The sequence below is a fragment of the Corvus hawaiiensis genome, chromosome 26 (genome assembly GCF_020740725.1).
Source record: "Corvus hawaiiensis isolate bCorHaw1 chromosome 26, bCorHaw1.pri.cur, whole genome shotgun sequence".
Lineage (NCBI taxonomy): Eukaryota > Metazoa > Chordata > Aves > Passeriformes > Corvidae > Corvus > Corvus hawaiiensis.
This window is the reverse complement of record NC_063238.1, coordinates 31,685,242-31,700,178: the sequence shown is the minus strand read 5'-3', so window position 1 is coordinate 31,700,178 and position 14,937 is coordinate 31,685,242. Positions and strand designations below refer to the sequence as shown.

The window sequence follows — 14,937 nt, the reverse complement described above, 5'->3', positions numbered from 1 at the left end:
TATTTTATCTTGGTGGAACCACCTCAAGACCATCTATGCCCATGAGTGCTACTGAAGAGTGAATCATATTCCAATACACCACATAGTTTTTTGAGTTGTTCAGCCTCTGTAGATCATGCTACAGCTCTCTTTTTGCTTTCCAAATATGAGAAAGAGGCAGGGAAAAGGGAAGATGCTGTTTTAGGTCTTACATACAGATGCAACCTAGCTGGGGTGTTCACCTGGACCCAGGAGTCTGGAAATACTTCCAGGCCATGCAGTTTGTGAGGAGTAAGACCTATGATATCATTAATTACATTATTAAGTTATGCTACAGTATGTTTTCCACTTGAAAAATAATAATGAAGAAAAATGGCTGTGATACTTGTGTGGGACAAATCTTCCACACTTCCATTTCATATGGAAATAAAACACTTTTTGCCTCATTAGTTTGTTTGGTGAAGCTTATTGAACCCAAACCACCTGTAACAAAGTGATGTTAAAAGCCAGTCGTTGGTGGGCACTGCAAGCAGAACTGCTCAAGCAGGCAATCAGATCACTGGGAAATCCCATCACCTTTGTACAGGGCAACACAACTGTGGGAGGTCCCAGTCTGCAGCAGGAGTGCAGAACCTTTAAGGTCCCTTCCAAACCCAAACTACTCAATGATGCTTTTCTCAGGTTTGTTCTGATCTGCTGTTTCTTGTGTCACAGCACTGGTCCAATGACAGAGACCACACCTTGCTGAGATGGCCAGGAAAAGGTGTTTGGATGAGATTAAAATCTGCAGTCATTCTTTTAAGATTGCTAATAATGCTGCAACCATAATCAAACCCTGTATGGATCCACAGGGTTCAGTCCTTGTTTAAGAGCCTCTCTGTAGCCAGGCACAGTAACTCTGGACATAAGCGCATGAAGATATTGTCCACAATCTCCAGAATCTTTACCGACATTTGCAATTATCCCATGGCAAGAAAGATGTTAAAACCACACCTAGACATAACCTAGTTTGATCATTGTGTTCCCCTGAAAGGTAGTCTGACAGGTTAGTTGCCAATACTTAGCTCAGGTTTCTGAACTGAAAGGTGCTGTGTCCTGGCAGGCTCAAGGCAAGTAGTATTCTGCTAGCACCAGGGATTTAGGGCTCAAGCATGTTGTGTAGCAGGGAGCATCTGAAACCTACAGATTCCTCAGCACCTTTATCCTCTCTTAAGATGCAGAAGGTAGATCAACACCTCAAACAGAACTCCATGTAGTCTATTTTACAATTGGATAACCAAAATTTGTTCGAACACCCAGACACTATGATGTTTGATCTAGGAATGCCAATTTGGCACATTAGACCTGCCTTTGACTCATAATCCTCCACAAACAGTCATTCTACATTTTAACCCCATGTAACTAATTGCCAGAGTAATACCACCATGACAGAGACAGGACTGGGGTCAGGTCACATACAACCCACACTACAGTGCTTCCTTCCAGCCCACAGCGGGCAGCAGTAGAGGCTGCTGGGCAAGGCACCAAGAAACTCTCACTTGACAAGCCAGGTTTCCTCTTCCTGCTCCACTCAGACCTTCTGTGAGAGGCCTCTGGCAACCAAGTTGTCTTTCAGTGTCTCTGTGTCCAAGTTTTCCACCTGTGAAATGGGAATAGCACTTACCTTCTTTACAGGAGCACCTTGAGGATAAATACAGTAATTTCTGAGCTGGTCAGGTTATAAGGGTGTTTAGATAAACACCATAACTGAGCAAAAGAAAGTGGGAGAAAAGAGAACAGTCATGCTGAATTCAGCCTCTTAAAAAAAAAATTAAATTTTCCATTGCTGTTTACTAATTTTAGTACGTAAGATTTGCTTTTTCTTCTGGTTTTCTCTGTGTCTCAACAAAGACTACTGTGTCATGACCAATTGTACAAATACAACTAAGAAAGAAAGACAACATGCTCTCACTTTCAAGTTGTTCTTTTTGTAAGATTGACAAGAGCAATGTTCTATTTGCATCTCAGTCTGAGAACTGATGGTTCACTGTTATCTTTAGACAAAAACCTGGGAAGCCTTTCTGTACAACTTGGGCAGCCTGGAAGAGGAGCATGAAATGATCAGGACACTTTTGTTCAGAGACCAATTTCACAGTGTCTAGATAAAAATGGAACAAACAAATTTTAAGAGTTTTAAGCTCTCTTAACATTTTTTGAAATGCATATGGAGAAATCATTAATGTCAAAATCCTTTAAAGTTATAAAGCAAATGCAAAAACTACAATTAGAGGAAGTGCAACGGGAGTCAGCATTATCAGCTGGTTTTGGAAGTGAAAGAGAAGACACAGATCTAGTGATTATCCAGTGGTTTTTCTTTTATTTTTATGAAGGGCACAGGTTTGTGTAGTCACTGGTTCTGCCTCTCTCTTTTAAGAGCTGTGGTTTACACCTCTGTTTTAAGGCAGCATTTTACAGCAGTACAACGTTACTCATGTCAGGGGTTATAAACCAATGTACACAGCCAGAGAAATCATGAGAGTCTGAACAGACTGATCCTGTGCAGATCAATAATCCTACAGGACCTGTGTAATTTTGGATTATTTCCAGACCTTCAGCAAGGCAGAAGCAGAGTCAGAACTTCTGGGAAGCATGTGCTGTGCATATTTTCTGCCAAAATTTTAACAAAATTTTAGCTTTCTAACATGTGCTCTTTCATTTCTCTATAGAAAGAGAATAACTGCAATAACCATTTCTTATCTCTGCACCCTTTGAAGGAAAGTCTCCTTTGAGGCTCCTTCTTATTTACCAGCAGCTACCAAACAGTGCTATCCAAAACACCATGAAATATATTCTAAGAGTAGGGATACCTGCATGGTACCTTAGATACTGCTGCACTGCAGCTTCACATCAAATAGAGATGTTTGATGAAAACACTAGCATCTGTCATCCTGGTCCTTTCACCTTAAATTAATTGAGATAAATTATTTCCCTGTGTCCTCCCTATGCCTTCCATTCTTTGGAGAGGTCTAAGCTTGTGTCCTCCAAGGTCATAGGCTTGGAGGAATTTTCTTACAAGGAAGAAAGATTATTTAGAACCAGCTTGCACATTTTCCCTGGAGTATCTATCACAAGGATTACATATTATTACCATATCAGTATTTGCATACATACAGCATGCACATACCATTTCTAAGTCACACCTACCTTTTTGGCTCCCAGTATAATGTAATACAAAATTAACTACTGACTTCTTTCCTTGTTTTTTGAAAGAGCATAACTGCATGTTCCGGTTTGACTGTCCATAGATCTTCCTCAAAGTACAGCAAAACTCAGTCCATACTAACATAAAAATTCTATTCTTTCACTCCATTTTTGCTGTGAAAATTGTTCTTCATTACTGTAGTTTTTACCTTTATCTCTTCTCTGTCCTTTGTTTGTCTTTGATACTTAAGAGGGAAAGTTCAGACTTTCCTCACTCTGCAAACAGTTTCCATGCTATGCTAACCACACTCTGCTATCTGGACTTCCACTAGTAGATTAAGAACCTTGAATAGCACTCACCAATCATGAGTCTTACACCTCAGGTTTGAACTTGGGTGGTTAGATACAAATGCCAACTAAGCCTGGACAGCTCTTTAATTGACTCCACATGTGGGATTCATACATACAAAAGGCAAAACATTAAGATCTGCCCTCCATGATCACAGCTGGCTGCAGAGACTGCAGCTGTGGCATGCACAGTCTGTGGTGTGCAGGACACAGACAGGTTGCAGGATACAGGAGAAACCAAACCAAAGATCAGCATCTGTTTGAAATGTTGTAACTGACTTTACTCTTCTTACCAATATTCATGCAGTGTCACATGGCAAGCTAGCTGTGAAACTAGTAAAATATATGTGAAACTAGCCCCAATGCAACCGTGCCTTCTCATGAAATCTTAGCCTCAATTTTGTATGTCTAGCGTCAGGCGAGTCAGAGTTGCAAGGTAGTTTTTTTGATAATTTCCAAAGACAAAATTAGTAACCAGACTACTGCCATAAATATATTAAGTAACTTTAATGCTGCTTAGCGTAAGTCTTTGTTATATACTTTCATCCATATACTCCAGTGTAAATGTATTTTATACAATACAAAGTATTTTTAAAAGTATATGGCTCTAGATAAAACATTCACAAAAAGTTTCAATGCAATTAGAGAATTAGGGGGGACAAAAATCAGCCAGAGTACAAAAGCTTTGCAAGATTTGAAAAAACTTTCAGGAAACAGATATATGACAACATCCCATTGTAGTAATTCAGGACAACTGAGTGGTTCCATAGTCAGAAGGGTGCTGCTCACTGCTGTGTAACTCACAAGAATCTGCCCTGGGTCAGCAGGGCACTGCTGAGGGTGGGTGCCCCTCAGAGATCCTTGTACCTGACAAGTTGGATAAAGTAACCTCCATGGCAGACACCCTTGTTGGCTCAAGGAGAAGAGTGGCTTGGGAATGAAGGAAATCCTGTCTTCCCTTACACAACCACTGCTGGTCTCTGCAGAATAATCAGGTACACTGGCAAGATGTAGTGAACAAGTTGTTTTACAAATGACAGGGAGCTTTTATTGTCCCAGCTTATCTTTTTGGCACTATTCACAAAAGCAAAAATTATTTACTAGTAAAATAACAAAAAGCTTCACCATGTGCAAAATGACATGAGTGTCAGGGAGCTATCATTTAGTTTTGCTAAATCAATTTTCTATATATAATATCACATGTCATCATACACCAGGATATTCAAGAAAGACTCAATTAAACATCATTCATGCGAAAAGCAAACTCCATAGTGGGGGGACTGCTTTGCATTCCACTGATTTCAGTAAGAGGTTGCACAGGCATCTGTCCAAATAAAAACACCTTTACAACACTGCAGGTTTAGAATGCATCAAATAACACAGTACAAGAATTGAGGTCAGACATTATTCACTATTTGGCAACATTCCATTCAAATTATATTGACTCATATAATACCTAACAAATGCAGCACTTGAAGCAGCAAGAACAAAGCTGTAGTCCAACTAAGTTAAACAGTGCAAAAATTCCTGTTAAACAAAAACATACCATGTATATACACACACAACACAAATGCACTGTTTTGTTTTGTAGTATAAATAGATCTGATTAAGCTAAATTCCTAAAACTAACAAACTACTGATTGACAGTCCCAGTTTTCATCTAGTATGGAACACAGTAAGCTTTAAGGATCAGGTGACCCTAGCTAGACATAGCTATAAGAGAGTATAAAAAGATTTCACTGGATGGTTTTTTAAAATACTTTCTCTGTACATCAAAGTTAATAACATATATATATATATACTAAGTTGGAATTTCAAAGTCAGCTTGGGTTCTGATCATGCAAAGGGCAGCACACAGAACACCCATGACTCTACCAGGAGCCTCAAGGCTCTACCTGTGTGGAGTGCACTGTAATGCTGCAAAGCATTTAATCCCAAGATTTAACAAGGGGGGAGATTTTTAGCTGCCTGTGCAGTTAACATCTTGGCTTAGTTTCCATTTTCTTCCTCTTCTGGTGTAGCACTGGAATTCTGTTGTCTGTAATGACATACCTCTTTTAGTTTATTCCTAAACTCTCTAATACCCTACAATAAGTACACTTACAATGTGTACACAGTGAAAGTAAATATTAGAAAGGGAAGAGATGGAAACCTGTTTTCTGTTGAGGAAATCCTGATTAGGGGTTACTTGCATTTAGAACAAATTTTAAAAAGGAAAAAAAGAAGTCTTTTTGGAATTAAATTACAGTAAAACAGACAAGTAGCACTTAATTTGATCTGAAGTGGAACACGTGGGTATTAACCTCTCTTCAACTGTTATTTAGCCTCCATCTCCTTAATGCCAGGGCTGTGCTGCAACCATAACAAACAGCTGTTGCAAAGGCAAAAATCTAGAGGAGGAGCAGAGAAAAAAAAAAAGAAGAAAAAAGTGAATCACACATATTGTTCTACAATATTTTTCTATTCTAAATGAATATAGGAAGACAAGTGATTCAAAAGGTACTTCCCCCAACCAAAATGCTTAATAAGGTAAAGTTAGGTTTGGGATCCTCTGAAGTTTTCTCAGGAAGTTCTCTGTTATAACCCCATTTTACTAATACCTCATGTTACTACTTTTCACTTGCTTACTTCAGCAGACATTTAGAAATAGAATATGAAATAGAATTTCTGTATAAGTTACAGTACAAAGTAAACAGGTGTATGTACACTGTGTATTTCAGTTCTCTTATCTAGACTGATCAAACATCAATCTCAGATGTTTCCAGCTGAGTGCCTTTACCGCAGCAAACATCAAAGAAGACATCCCTCTAAACAGCAGAACTCTTTTACTTGCAGGAATACAGAAACAACTCCACAGCTGGCCTCCTTGACCAGATATCCAGCCTTTAAAACAACTTCCCAAGGAATGCCAGGGAAGTTGCTCTTGCTCAAGAACTGAATTGGATGGATTTGAATCGTGCCACAATGAAAGCGAGTATGTAATGTACACTGGACAGAAGAAATGAGAAACTGAATTTCTGAAAAAACATTTCTCAGATTGTCCAGTGCTAACAATGAATTCTGTCTCTCCTAATATACTAATTCAATCATCCTTTGCTTTACATACAAGTGTTAATTTGACTAATTAAAGTTTTGAATGCTACATAGAACCATCATCTGTAAAAAATGAACATACATGTATTTCTAATCATGGTATATAAAAGTCATTCTAAAAGACAGAATGTTAGCAACCTTTCTTCTTTTTGTCATGTAGCTCACAGGACTGTTGAAATGAAGTACTTAAAAGATTTAAAAAAAAAATTCTGTATGTTTTGACTTCCTAAATATACACTTTTGCAAAAAAACCTGAAAAGACGCTAGAGACTACATTTATCTTATTCACTGTTTTCCAGCGTCTCTTAATTAAGATACTGAGGCAAGTTACAAAAGAGTCTTCTCCTCCCCCATCTTGACAGGGATTTGAGGGGCTTGAAGAACTGAATTCTCCCTTAAAAAAAATAGTATCTAAGCAGAGAATGGTTTCTTGGAGCGCCCAGTATTCTGTTGTCAGACAAAATGACTCAAGTGACCATATATTCAGGGGGATCTGAACACACTAAAGGTACACTTAAGGGTAGAATTTGAGATATTTGCTTAGGATAAAGAACTTCCTTTAGTTCAGGCACAGCTGGGACACCACCTCTGTCCTTGTGCCACATGGCCACCCAGGGAATCAGATGCGCTTGAGTGTGTTACTGGCAGGTGGGTGACGTGAGGAACTCTGGCCTTGGGACACTGACATGCCCACTTCACCTCTTCAGAGACTGGCTTGCCAAAGCAAAAGGCTTCTCCTTTCTATTCTGCTCCTGCAGACAGAATGTGAACCTTACACCTTACAGACATCTGTTTTTATCTTAAGATGAACTGAAGGTGCTTACTGTGCAAAATTTATGGTGCACAGAGTTTTAAGGACAACAGATAACCACAGAGGGTTTAGAAGCTTAATAAATATACACAGTTCCCTGGTAGGCAAGTCTCTGGACGGAACAAAAAATTAAGAGCAGTGGTTTCAGTTCTTTAACTTAAGCCTACCTGCCACACCTCTACTCGGCCCTGAAGAGTCCAGCCAGGATGAAAACTAAAGCCTGGTATATTTTCTGATTCAGCTATGCACACCCACATCACCAAATACATTGATTCAGTGATGATGCAACTACAGTGAGAAAAATGCATTCTGAGCTTAGGCTATCAAGGAAAGCACTCTAATAATTGCAATGAGACAGCAGGGTTCTGACAGACGACTTTTATGTCTGATGTAGTAAGTACGCATGTGGAGCTTCACAAAGACCTAGTCCAAATTTTTTTATCTCCATGGCATGTTCAGGACTATTTAAATGGTATAAAAAAGGCAACTAAAGTTCTGAGCACTGGTGTGAATTTCATACCTCATCCTCTGCTAAAGGCTCAGTTGTTATCTTTTTCTTCTAATAATCAAAACTGTTTTACAAAATACTTTGTCTAAAAATTTTAAGTGTAGTGATTATATATTTAAAATGCTACAGTGAAGAGTAGCAACTCTTTGCTATATTGAAGAGTAGCTATCACATTAGCATTAGCTTATACAATATTTTTGCATGTTGCTGTTAGGTACTATTTGCTGCTCTCAAAGGCAATTCTTTCTCTCACAGCTCCACTTTCTATTCCAGTGTGCTGTTAAATTCCCAAGTTGAATGGCGGGCTACAAGTGCTTGCTACAGACTTCTGTTCCCCTGATACAAATATATGAAACACATACCGAGGCTGCTATGCTTATGTTATATTCACGACCACTTAGAATACTCTCTTGTGTGGTGGAGTTGAATTTGCGGGGTAAGTGATGCAGAGATGTAGTTGCTGCTTGCAGAAGAAATGCTCCAAAATAAAAGACAAAAGTAGCCCCATGGAAAATAAAATCCTAAAAAGCAAACAACAGGATCAGTCTGGGCTCCAATACGTATCTAATTCTTCTCATCTCAGTACAAATGAAATCCAACACTGAAACATGAAACAAGAACTGATAACACTAACTTTAGATAAGCAGTGTTAAATCCATCTGAGAGCTTAACCTGGACATGTTTTCACAGCTTCTTGCAATTATAAGCAACTCACTAACATTATTAGTGATAAAGGGCAGCTCTCCCTCTCCCCAAACTTTATATTCTTTCAAATTAAGAGGCACATGCTCCTCTTTATGTACACATGCTGACATTTTAGACCACCTTTAAAGTTACTGGAGTTTACAGAAGTCTCCCTTCAGACAGATAAAAAAGAAGACATATACACGCCAACTTTATCACAGTTCAAGCAGTACAATACAATCTTGCAGCCCCGTAAGTCCCTTCTCAGCTGTAAACAAAGCTTCAAATATCTTCCCTCCATGCTTAAATTTTGCTTTTCTAAATGCCCAGAAACACCTCAGCTTTGACACAGCTGAAAAGTCCCAATACAATGAGATCCAAGAATTGAGGTATATCCACAACTCTCTCTGACTTGGCCCTACCCAACAGTCAGTAACTTGACAGTTCTTCATGACACTGTGGAATAAAATGTCCAAGGCTTGAGAGGACAGGTTTTAGGATTTACTTCAAATATGCTTCTCTCCTGGCCCTCTCTAGGCAATGCCCTCCTCTATGATGAATGCTAACTGAACAAAAGGTTTAAATTCCTAACTCTCATTTCTGCCTTCCATTACTGACACACATAAAAAAGGTCTGGTGCCTTTGCAGGTCCTATTTCAGAGTCCAGTGTTCCAGCAGCAAGATCTAAGGCATGTTCCAGTACAGTTTTAAAATGTCTAAAGTATTCTCCCAACATCTCCTTCTGTTATTCAGTCTGAAAAGCTGATATTTGCACTGCACTCAATTCTTGATCCATACTTTGTGCCTATACCTGTGAAGGTCTGCAAAAGCCACAGACACAGTTTAAAAAATATATACACAAGTATATGTACGCTTTTTGATGATATCTATGATATGCAGGCTAACTCCAGTACTAATGAATCCTTTATGAACTTTAACTTCACTTGAGTGCAAAGGACTACCAGTATGCCTGGAGTGAGAATCCAGGATACTTTATGTGTGTCCAGCAGACAGCACCTGCCCGCACTAGAAACCACTGTGTGACATCCTTATATACTGCCTGCCTGAGAGCAAAGTGAGAGTGTGCTGCATTTCTCTGGACAGGGAAATGCAGTTTCTTCATAGATGTGAGATTTCCTTTTAATGGAAAGAACTTTCTTTTCAAACTTATTACTTGTTCCATATTTGGTCACAGCTGAAGCTACTTAAATCACACCTCCCTAGTCAGTTTTGGTAAGTTATGATATAAGCTGCTACTGCAGTTCCCCATTCCACTTAGATCAGGACCGACTGCATATAGGAGAGATATTTTTCAGGAAACACTTTTTCATTTCCTTCAGTCTACTGCCAAGCCCTCTAACTTCCTTCTCCTGGCAGTAATTATAGTGAAGCTCTGTAGCATCAGTAAGGTTTCACATTTACGTGGCTATGGTTTCTGTGACCAAAAACCCCAAGATCTTATGAGGGACTATTTTTGGGTTTTACTAATTGTTATCATAGTGCCTAACTCTCCCTTGCCTCCACACTTGTATAATCATTGAAACCTCAACAAAAGTGTATGCAAAACATTATCAGAGCAGCATGATAAGTTAGTTCACATCTAGTTTTGCAAATGAGTGTGTTGTGAGTCAGGCTGTAAAGGGCAGTACAGTCAACCATCAGGTTTAATACACTGATGTACTGAGTGATGGAGCTCCATAAGGTCCATCTTTTCCACTGTGTATCATATAATTTTTTAGATATCTCTATTAGTATTAGCAGATACACTTACAAGTATACTAAAGGTATTACTAAATGCAGGACTGCATTTATAGTAACAAAAATAGTTTTAGTGTTTCCAGTAATTAATTATTTATTTGCAAGAGAAGGTAAAAAAACCCCTACTTGTGAAGTCCTGCTAAAGACTTTACTGCCAACAAGTTACAAAACATTTGGGTACCTGAAAATAGTGGTAAAGTGTCTTCTCTTATTTTTGTTGACAGCTGGAAGGGGCTGGGTTTCAGCTACCAAGTTAGAAATAAAAGGATTCCCTCTGCATTTTTTTAAGATGTTGACTGAGTTATGACAGCTTTTTAGATGAAATTACAGATGCAGTTTTTATACAAGTCATGTATCCATTTCCTGACATAGAAAATTTTCCAGCAATTTATTATATACAAGGGGACAAAATTAACAGTACAACAAATCACTGACAGTATCAAGTAGCCAATGTGTAACACACACACAGTTGTTATAAGATGAAATTTGTATAGCATTTTCAATCTATAAAAGGCTTTGTCCTTATCCAACAACTCTTAAATAGATGCATGATTGTAAACTGGCAAACAGTTTCAATGAAACCCAGGACAGTATTAATTTACTTTACTTATGCACATGCTCAAGGGCTTTGTTGCATCATAATTTGTGAGGATGTTGCAGCATAAATCCCTGTAAAGGCCTCTGTGATTGTAACTGATTATTAGCTTAATTACTGCCTGTATTGTGCTGGAAAGCTGATGCTGCATGTATGTTTATTCACTATCAAAGTGATAAAGTTTGTTTTTAATAGAATCCAGTCTGTTAGCACTGATGGGCTTTGAAATTATCAGAGCTCCAAACTCATGAAGTTTTATGATTTGCTTTAAGGAACTTTTAAGGGCCTGTCCATGAATTACCTGAACAGATAAATCTCTACAGATGTTTATACTGAAGCATGCAATTCCAGCTATGATCAAGGAAAGTGCCAATAGGAAAACTAAGCTGCACAGGAAGAAGGTGAAGGTGATCAGCAGTTACAGACAGACAGACTTCAGTAGTTTAGAAGTTGCAGTCCTTTTGGAGGAATTTTTTTTTAAATTATGAATTCTGATCAAAGTTTTGCCACCTCTTATTATTCACTTCCAGTAATATAAGAGAGTGTGATATCATCTCATGCTCAACTACTTGAGTGCTAAAAACTCAAAGTAAAAAACAATTCATGACAACAAAGAGCATGTACATTACCAGTCAATAACCTGAGGAATCAATGTGGTTGGCAAAAAGTAATACAAACAACTTCCTTTTTTTAACAGGAAGCTACAGCCGTTGAGAACTACTGGCACAAGCAATAACAATCAATTACAGCAAGATTCAGGCTTTGTCTTCAAAATGAAATGCTCAGCAAAGAATAATTAGATCTGTAGTCTCACCAAGCTTCCTCTAAGAAAGATGAAGATGTTACGTCTCCTACTAAGACGTTAAGCTATATCATACTGCAGGTTATTCTGTCTTTCACCACCTAAGGTCTAACAGCCATTCACCATTGCTGCCCTAGCTTTGAGTAATCGACCCAAAAGTCACCAGTAGATTTCTTAGGAACTGGAGGGCTCCTGAAGTCCAGTCTGTGCTATCTCAGACAACCACATCACACAGTATGATCATAAATGCATCCTTTCCTTTACAATATTAGATGTATCTTTCTACATCCCATTATGCACAAGGTGTTACTACCACTTCTCTAATAGCCAGAAAGTATTTTCTGATTTCCAGTTCACAGTAATTTCTGGCCATTTAAACCAATTTGTTGTCACGCCTTGTTTAACTAGTCCTCTTCCTGCTGCTCACGCATTTTATGTGCTCAGGACAAGTGTACTCCTTCAAACAGCTTCAAAAGCTCCTTCAGCCTCCATCATAAAACAGGTCCTGGATTTCCTCTGTCACCTCTGTAACCCTATTCTTTCTTTTTCCAGTTTTGAATTCCTCTGTTTGAAAAGCTTTGTGCTAAAACAGAAGGCCAGGTGTTAAGACTTGGGATCAACACTTCTCATTAAATCATTTTCAGTTTATAAAACAAAGGCAATCCTTAAATAAAGAAAAAATCTTACCGCCTGGTTCCAGTTGACAGCAATTCTATTTGCATAACCAAAGAGGAACACAGAGAGGAACACAATGGAGAGGAACCATGCAGTCACCGCCACAAACATTACCCATCCCTGCAGCAGTGGCAGCGGAACTCGGGTAGAGGCAACCAAAATCCAGACTATTGTTCCGAACAGCTGCAAGGAAAGGAATACAGAGAATAAACTGAGAGATAACTTTTACTCAGTCCTTTCTGCCTAAGAACTGATATCACATGTTACACATAATCAAATGACTCTTAGGAACCAAAAGGAGACACTTCAAAAGTACTCAGAGAGCCCAAGTCCTTCTCTCAGAAATGATAGGCACTAAGTGGCGAAAAGACAAAGCCACTCTGAAATTCCTAAAAGCTCTTAAAATAGTCTTAAAATACAAACCCAGGTGACTTGTGTGCTGCTGCTGAAAATTTTAGCCTTACTCTAATTTTGAGCAAAATACAGGAAATGTGAAAACATGGTTCACACACACATAAATCTTTTTCTATACACACAAGTTAGCACAAAAAGGATGTATTTCAGATTTGGATTCAATCTCCTACTGTTTAGTTTTGTAGTCCTAATCAGATGAGATACAGAAAGGAGACGAAACGACACCCATTTTTCAATGTATTTGTAATACCAAGCTGAAAGAGGACACAAACCAATAAAGTGAGAGAGAAAACTAGAATACAGAATAAGGTGAGTTGTAGACTATGCTGTAAAAACTAGAAAAATGTACAGCTTTCCAGAGTCATCATAACTTGGAGAAGAATTCAGCAGTGCCAATTTTCATTTCAGCAGACTGTTCACAGCAAATGAGTGGTAGGGACACTGTGCTACGGATGGCCTGATGGAGAATTTATGTACTCTAAGACTTCCCTGGTTTAATCAACTCTTGGCCTCAGGAACAGTACTATTTCTTCCTGCAAATCTTTCCTCTTAATAAAAAAGGATAAATGGGGTGAATCACAATTGTCATCTACGTATGTTTGTTTATTACAGAATGATTTAACTTCATAATCCAAGCTGCTGAATAGCGACAACTAAAATCAATTTCCAAAAAAGTTAGTTCTTTCCTGTTTAAATTCTACACATTTACAACCAGGAAGTCAGAGGTTACATTTTCAGATTCAGAACTTTCTTTTGTATCAAGGTTGGAGAAGAGATACCTTTCAAAAGATGCCTGCTATAAAATTAGTTGGCTCCTCTCTGGCGTTACACTGTAGCAGCACATATGTAAAGATGCATTGCTAGTCTCAGTTCAAAGCTCCCATGGGTTTATGTATTAGTGTTCAAGTTGTTCTCTAGGGTTCCTTTTTTAGAACCTGTGAAGAACCAAACTTTCTCTAGTTTCACAAGCTGCAGGTGCAAGTCTGTCACTTGGTGACCAGAGAGTGATGGGCAGTGAGGAAGCAAAAGGGATAGCAGAAAGTGTCTGTTAAACAAAAAACAGGGACACATGAAATGTTTTCAGTATTCTGAATGTGCAAACTTGCAGGGTTCCTTAAAAATAAATTTAGAACTGTACTGTAGAGACTGCTAATCTCAGCACCCATTGTTGTGCTACTTCCTTCACATTACACCTGTCTACTTCAGCTTGGCCGTCAGATGTACAATTGGTTGGCCAACCAAATTAACCTTTTGTCCCTACTGACTCTGGGCCTGATTTAGTGCCCAGACTTGTGTTTCGAGTTTCTTTCTCAAGTACAGTTTTACAGCTTGTGGGGTGGGATCCAGCTCACAGGCTGGGACCCAAGCAGTATTCTGCTCTGACCACTAAAAAAAAAAAAAGCCACCAAAATCAGACTAGTTCTACCAAACATTTTTTGTTGTTGTTTCTTATCTCCCACTAATCAGTGGCACTGCAGAGCTTCATACCCAACCTCAGCTCAAAGGTCCTCAGCCCTGTGTACACCAGTGAGGTCTAACACACATGACATTGAACGTACTCGTAGGAGTTTACAGAGGACGCGTAACACGCGCACAGTCGAAACCTGGTGTAACTCTCCGTGGTGCCTTTTTGGGTCGGGGGCAGAGCGTGGCTCAAAGCCCTCGACAACTCAAACAGCCCCGGGAAACCCATCCGCGGTCCCGGCCCGAGGGGAGCGAACCGGGGCGGCCGGAGGGCCGGTCCCGCTGCCGCTCCCGCAGAGCCCCGGCCCGGCCCGGCCCCCACACCTGCCCCGCTCACAAAATGGCAGGTGAGTAGCGCGGGCAGGCCCGCGGCCGCTCCCCACCCCGGCCCCCTCCCACTCACGATCTCCAGGAAGATGACGGCTCCCGAGAAGGTGCGCAGGATCTCCAGGCCAGAGGGCAGCGTGACCCGCGGAGGCGGGAAGTAGGGAGCGGGGTTGGGAGGCGGCGGCATGGACGAGGCTCCCCTGGGCAACATGTTGCTGCGGCGGCGGCTGCTGAGCCGAGCGCGGCCAGGTGGGCGAGGAGGCGGCGGCGAGGGCGGGCGCAGGTGCGGGCGGGGCGGC

At 39.9% G+C, this 14,937-nt stretch overlaps 1 protein-coding gene and 1 long non-coding RNA gene across 2 annotated transcripts in view; one reads left to right on the top strand and one right to left on the bottom strand.

Annotated features, from left to right (window-relative positions):
* Positions 1-3,995: 3,995 nt before the first annotated feature.
* MAL2 (mal, T cell differentiation protein 2) lies at positions 3,996-14,913 on the bottom strand. Its single transcript, XM_048286698.1, has 4 exons — positions 14,715-14,913; positions 12,446-12,616; positions 8,282-8,440; positions 3,996-5,897 (listed from the first exon to the last, which is right to left on the bottom strand). The coding sequence occupies exons 1-4, from the start codon at positions 14,847-14,849 to the stop codon at positions 5,817-5,819; spliced, it is 546 nt and encodes a 181-aa protein (XP_048142655.1). The 5' UTR covers positions 14,850-14,913; the 3' UTR covers positions 3,996-5,816.
* The window catches only part of LOC125317073, a 41,924-nt gene continuing 41,400 nt past the window's right edge, over positions 14,414-14,937 (top strand). The window contains exon 1 of the long non-coding RNA XR_007199932.1: positions 14,414-14,658. This is a non-coding gene — a long non-coding RNA (uncharacterized LOC125317073). The remainder of the gene's footprint in view (positions 14,659-14,937) is intronic.

Bases quoted from the DNA above. Each gene is read 5' to 3' on its own strand.
- MAL2 (XM_048286698.1), bottom strand. From the start codon at position 14,849: ATGTTGCCCAGGGGAGCCTCGTCCATGCCGCCGCCTCCCAACCCCGCT. The intron at 8,441-12,445 runs GTAAGATTTTTT...TTTGCTTTTTAG, and splicing joins CTGTCAACTGGAACCAGGCG to GATTTTATTTTCCATGGGGC. The intron at 5,898-8,281 runs GTATGTGTTTCA...CTCCTCCTCTAG, and splicing joins ACATAAGCATAGCAGCCTCG to ATTTTTGCCTTTGCAACAGC.